General features: G+C 41.6%; 1 protein-coding gene across 3 annotated transcripts in view; it reads right to left on the reverse strand.

Moving 5' to 3' along the window:
- Positions 1-82: 82 nt before the first annotated feature.
- Positions 83-6,389, reverse strand: part of LOC123085199 (cell cycle checkpoint protein RAD17) — an 11,696-nt gene continuing 5,389 nt past the window's right edge. For all 3 annotated transcript variants that reach the window (XM_044506805.1, XM_044506804.1, XM_044506806.1), the window contains 8 exons: positions 6,087-6,143; positions 5,367-5,466; positions 4,844-5,154; positions 4,352-4,721; positions 2,230-2,355; positions 1,095-1,308; positions 962-1,022; positions 83-583 (listed from right to left, as the gene is read on the reverse strand). In XM_044506805.1, the coding sequence (XP_044362740.1) occupies positions 353-583; positions 962-1,022; positions 1,095-1,308; positions 2,230-2,355; positions 4,352-4,721; positions 4,844-5,154; positions 5,367-5,466; positions 6,087-6,143 (1,470 nt within the window). In that variant the 3' untranslated portion in view covers positions 83-352. The remainder of the gene's footprint in view (positions 584-961; positions 1,023-1,094; positions 1,309-2,229; positions 2,356-4,351; positions 4,722-4,843; positions 5,155-5,366; positions 5,467-6,086; positions 6,144-6,389) is intronic.

The following is a 6,389-nucleotide window of genomic DNA, read 5'->3' on the forward strand; positions in this document are numbered from 1 at the left end:
TTGCTTGCGTCACACACACGCACGGCGTCGGCGAGCATGCAACTTGCTGTGCTGACCGAGGAAATGGAAGCGAGCCAAACAGTAGTAGGCAGTTGGACTGCGCAGAAATAACGAACATGGCCAAAAACACATGACCCAACCACTCAGAGGTACTTCTGACGTTTTACATGTTGCTCTACTATACTAGCTCCGTAACTAAATATAAGATGTTTTTGCAGTTCAATTTAAACTTATAGTACTTAGTTACAGAGGTAGTAGTTCCTAAAGATCTCTACCAAAACCCCTCAAAAGAAAAATCTCTCTACCAAACTAGATTACATCTGATATGAGATAGATCAGCATGGTTGTACTTTTACCATTCTTCTATCTCATCTTCATCTTCTTCACAGTTACTCCCTTCAGCACCAAGCATATCAATGGAGTTTGGGCCACCTGCGACGTCGTGGCACGAGGGGTTGTTTCTGGCCATATCATTGTGGGGGCTTATCCATCTCTCGAAAGGCCTGAAGTCAGTGACCACGTCGGAGAAGTTGCGAGAACCAGACGTGCTGGACGGATCAAATCTTTCTTTAAGAATCAGACCCTGCATTGTTGTTTCCAGCAAAACGAAATTACTGATCATCAGATGCCAGCTGACAAACATGAATAGAATGAAAATGGAAAACTGATCAGCGCCACACTGATCTAAGTACAGCTATGAACTTTCATCAGCACGGTACAACATTAAAGTAAAATGAGATTTATATATTCAAATGAAGAGCACCTGGATGTCTCAAAAGCCTAGAACGAAATTTTATACATGATGACTTCAATCAAAAAGAAGAAAAATGTGATATCAGCATACAGTGACGCTCACGATGTATTTTCTTTATTACAGAAGACAACGTGCACAAAGATGGATACATAACTCATTTTTCAAGATCAAGTTAAATGCATGAAAGGTAGCATGGTGTCAAATTACCTTTGTGGATCGAAATGTACGCTCAATTTGCCAGACCTTCGGGCTGCGTATTGTATGCCATCTGCTTAGGTCAAATCAGAGAAAAAATTATTAGCCCAGGATCCTTAAAAGAATTGTATTGATAAGCAGGTACCTTGAGGGTGAGGGATGTGCATTTCCAAAAAGAACTCCCCGTGCTGCAACAGAAGCAGCAATAAGTTGTGACATGTTTTCTGACTCATTTGATTCATTTACAGTCCAATGAGCCGATGCGATTGGACTGCCAGCAAGAAGGCAGTCTGCCTCACTCAAATATGACATCACAACCCATGCATCATCAACAGCATCATCGTCGATGAAATCAACAACTGTAAAACATCAATACGAATTCATTAACAACTAAAAAATAGTGAGAACGTACTGTCAATAGTTGAGCACACTATTTCCTATAAAGAAGCTAGAGTCAGGGTACAAAACTAGAATTTAGTCATATTAGAATATACCAATTATATGGCTCATTGATTCATGTTCGTGTGACCGGCAGTGATGCATGACAGAAGTTAACATAAATACAGCATGTTTAGTTAAAGCAGCAACTTGTCTATAGCGCCCTACATCCACACGAGTATTTTTGGTAGTTCTAGAATCACTGTTTCACAAATGAGCATGAGATCAACTGGCAGCTGTGAGCCTCTGACAAGCATAATTGTACAGTATACAGTATATCACGCGAAACCAGATTGATGTTAAAACTATCATAAAACTACAGGTTTAAGGACCAATTTCCCAGAACTAGATATTTAGGGGTTGATTGTATCTCAAAAACTACGATGCTCTGGGGTGCACCTATATCGCCACCTGGTCTGACCATCCGGGCCCATATGTTGCTCTCAAATTCTTGATCATTTCCATGCTGAAAATTGCCATGTTGGATCAGAGGTCAAGTGATTTGGCTTACTAGATGGAACCAGTCCAGGATTAGTGAGCATGACGTGTGAGTTTGGGCAGGAATTTAGTAGTTTTGCGATAGCATTTGTTCCCTAAATTTGCAGCTTTGTGGAATCAATCCTTATCTCTGCAGGTTTATGTTTTCACCTGGTGTTTTCATGAAATTTACTCCATAATACATGATGTTGCCCGACATGTACAATCAAGTAAAACTCATATGATGTAGCCCGCCATGTACAATCAAGTAAACTCATATTCAAGAGCGAGCATAAGATAAAAAGAACAAAAGCAAACTCATATTCATAATGCTCCTTATATAAGTAGAGCTCTCTACTGTTTACCATTTTCATGTAGAAAGTCAGCAACAGTCCGTACTTTTCCGTGTGCTTGAGAAAGAATCATCTCTGGAACATCCATTTTTAGTGGATTCCTTCTTAGCTGTTCTTTGAGAGAAAATGAATCCAGATCTACAACACAAAATATGACAAAGGTTCAGAGACCAAAAGCTAAGTTATATATAAATGATGAACACCGCTCTCCCACACATGCTGAAAAACACAACCTTCCATCCCATAGTCCAGTAAAAAAACTGTTAACCCAGGCAAAAGGTACAAAGTAGACTGTACTGGTGTGTAGCCAGTAACCACGATTCATTATCGAAAATGTGGAATTCAAGACATGGAAATCAAGTAAGTACTCCCTCCGTCCAAAAATAAGTGTCGTTGATTTAGTAAAACTTTGTACTAAGTCAGCGACACTTATTTTGAGACGACAAAGTAAATTAAGGAAAATGAAGGTAATATAAATCAAGCACAAATTCCAACCATGATAAATGCTGCAAAAACAGACAGGAATAGCCAAACGAAGAAAATATTCTACAATAAACAATAAAGGTACATCACTATAGAACTTATATGTTAAAGTTAGATCAGATAGACTGAAAAGGATGTGTGGTCATTGTTCAATAAACGACTGTATAGGTACAAAAGAAACTAGCATAGAAAATGAACTACTCCCTCCGTTCCAAAATAAGTGTTGTGGTTTTTTTTTTCGAGAAAACGCAAAAGCCTTGCGTTTCTTTTCATTGAAAAGGGGGAGGTTCAGTTACAGACATCTGAGGATGTGTGGATTACAGCAGGTGGATTAATGCACATCCCAGGTTTGGGGCAGCACAAGTCGGAGACCAGGTGCCCCAGCTGCCGCCCATGCGCGGGCCTCGTCCTGAATGCTATCTAAGAGCATGTTAAGGGATGGAGTCGTATTGTCGAAGACGCAGCTGTTCCTGTGTTTCCAGACCATCCAAGGCACGAGCAGCGCGACAGATTTCAGGGCCTTGCGAAGGATCGGCGGCGTGTCTTCCTTGGCGTGGTTCCACCAATCCGTAAGCGACAGTTCTTGTGTTGGGATCGGGGCCGGTATGCGTAGCCAGGCCAGGGTCTCGTGCCATGCCTGTCGGGCTAGGGGGCATTCCAGCAGCAGATGTCGCATCGTCTCCGGTTGCTGGTCACATAGGAGGCAGCGGGGATGATGCTGGAGACCGTGGCGCGCCAGCCTCTCTGCCGTCCAGCAGCGGTCCTGGTTGGCTAACCAGTGGAAGAACTTGACCCGCGGCGGCGCCCAACACTTCCAGATTAGCTTCCAGGAATGACAGCTCGTTGATCCATGGAAGGTGGCCGTGTAGCAGGACTGCGCGGAGTAGATGCCACTCGCCGTCCATCTCCAGATCAACCTGTCCGGTGTGGTGGAGAGCTCAGTGCGCTGCATGATCTGCCAGAGCTGCAGATACTGACCAATCTCGTGGAGGCCGAGGTTGCCTTGGATGTCGCGTGCCCAGGAGTTGCCATTGAGTCCGTCCACCACGGTTCTCGTCTTCCGTCGTCGCTTGGGGATGCAGCCGTAGAGGTTGGGCATGAGCTCGCGCACGGATTGGCCACGTATCCATCGGTCCTCCCAGAGCAGGGCAGTCTGCCCGTTCCCCATGAGCGTGAACGTGGATGCCCAGAACAGGGCACGTTCCGTGGGCGCGAATTGAAGGTCCAACCCCTGCCATGCTCGCTCCGGGTCCGTTCTGGAGAACCATAACCAGCGTAGTCGCAGGGCGAGACCGGCGCGCTCGAGGTCTCGCACGCCCAGGCCCCCCAAGCTCGATGGGGCGGCAAATTCTGTTCCAGTTCACGTGGTAAGTGTTGTGGTTTCAGTTCAAATAAAACCACGACACTTATTTTGGAACTGAGGGACTAGCATATAAGATGGAATTCTGTCTAGTTCAAACAAGTCAATTAGAAAAATGTGAATAAATATGTTCCACGAAACAACCTTCAGAAAAATAAAGAATATATAGACATTTCAATTTAAATCAATATATGCTGTTTTAATTAACCACACCGCGAAATGAAGATCTATTTGAAAAGGAACCAAAGTAAAGAAGAAAATTGTACAGAAGATGGTATAATCATTACGTACCAATGTTGACATCACCATGTGTTTCCCTTTTATTGTGCAAAAACTTCCCTAATGCATGAAATAATGTAAGTGTCTCATCCCTTCCGCATGGAGAATGAATTACAGAGCCGAGGCCATAACAGTCCTGCGCTGGAGCTAGAGTAGCATGACCCTTTAAATCCGACAAAGAAGCACTTATTGCCAATGCAGAATCTAGCCTTCGTGGATTAAGACAATAGTATTGAAGAGACATTATCGCATGTCTGATATCACCTCCACAAGATGTAGCAATTTGATGCACTAATTCTTCAGTTGTGCCAGAGCTTTCTTGTTTGCATATCCTAAGAAGAATTTTTTTTATAGAACTTACGGTTACCGGATTGAAAACAATCTGCATAGATATTAATGGTGCACTATGAGGGACATGCACCGAAGTTCAAAAACTTGTTACCATTATGATAATAAAAGCTGCCAAATAAAATCTGCAGTTATAGTTATACTGGGCAAGTGTACCTTATGAGCACCAGCACCTTGAAGCAAGGACTCAAGTTCCTCGGAGTTCCACGTTGCAGTATCATTAGCCTCATTTTTGTAATGGTGAGTAAGTGAAATGACAGTTGGTATTTGAGTACTTTGAATTAGTCCTGTTAAACATTTCCCCAGTCTTGCAAATGAAGCTTTTCCACTTGTTACAGGGATGTCATCAATCAGAATGATAATTAGCTTTTTTGGGGATCCAATGCTGGTTGGAGAAAGCAATGAGTATTTCCTTATCTTGTTCACAAAATTTTCAAATTCTTCCAACTTGGATACATACTCAAGTTCTGCAAATGGTCGTTGAAAAGAAAAAGAATAATCAATTAATAAAAGGCGCTCGCGAGTCATAAATGGAAAGCTGATTACGTACTAGACTATTAAATAGTAAATCATGAATACAATAGAAGTGCATGGACTTTGACCATACTTTTATCAGAACATTATCTTGCAGATAATTTGCAGACTAAGGGAGAAAGTTTAGACCTCAAAGATAGGTTACCTGAATTAGCATGCACAAGCTCAGCCCATAGTGTTGGTACTGGGGTTGTCCACTCACATAAGTCAGCTCCTATCTCAGCAGCAATCGCTTTGACAGTTGCCTGCGGTAAGCAACAAGTAGTAAATTATCACTTATCAGTTAATACTTCAACAAACAAAAATACTGATAGTTAATTATCGTGTTCTTCTCTTAGCTTAAGCATTGAGAAGTAACATCCTCCTTGGCAAATGAGGAGATGCAAAAAAAAAAACTACCACAAACAAAAGAAAAGGAGTACAGACAGTTGGAGGATGCATTTGTGTCGACTAAAAGCCACTAGCATTCATGATATCATTTCTTTTTTTAGAGAAAAGGGGGTGCTGCACCGCAGTTCTGTTATCAATATTATTTCAAGTTGGGGGTGAATTCTCTTCTTTTTTTTCTTTGATCTGCTATTACCCAAAATGGGTGGTATTTCAAGTTGGGCATGTATTCTCCTTTTTTTGTTTTTACAACAACAAAAAACTTCTAACCTTGTATTTTATCCACTACTACCACGGATGGGTTGGATTTTCAACAGGTCAAGTAGAACCTGGATTCATGATGTGCCATATCATGTCACTAAGAATCAAAATGCTACCCCAGCTGATTTGATACAATTGATGACATGCCTTGACTATTTATGGTTCCGCAAATGAATATGAAATACTGTGAGAATACAAGCATGAAGGAAGTACATACAGATTTTCCAACACCAGCTTGGCCAGTAAGGACAAGACTCCGTCCTCCAAATGTTCCCTGCAAATTTTGCATATGCACTGTCAGTATTTCTCTATTATGAAAAATAATACTCCCTCTGTAAACTAATATAAGACCATTTAGATCTAAACGGTCTTATATTAGTTTACAGAGGTTGTACATAAAAATAAGAAACGGTAACTAATTCATGCCTAGAAGTTCAAGGTGCAAGATATATTTGGTAAAATTTGAATTTAAATCCCTTTCTCACCATCACAGGCAACAATGGATTGATTCAGAATGTTT

This window comes from Triticum aestivum, chromosome 4A, assembly GCF_018294505.1.
Source record: "Triticum aestivum cultivar Chinese Spring chromosome 4A, IWGSC CS RefSeq v2.1, whole genome shotgun sequence".
Lineage (NCBI taxonomy): Eukaryota > Viridiplantae > Streptophyta > Magnoliopsida > Poales > Poaceae > Triticum > Triticum aestivum.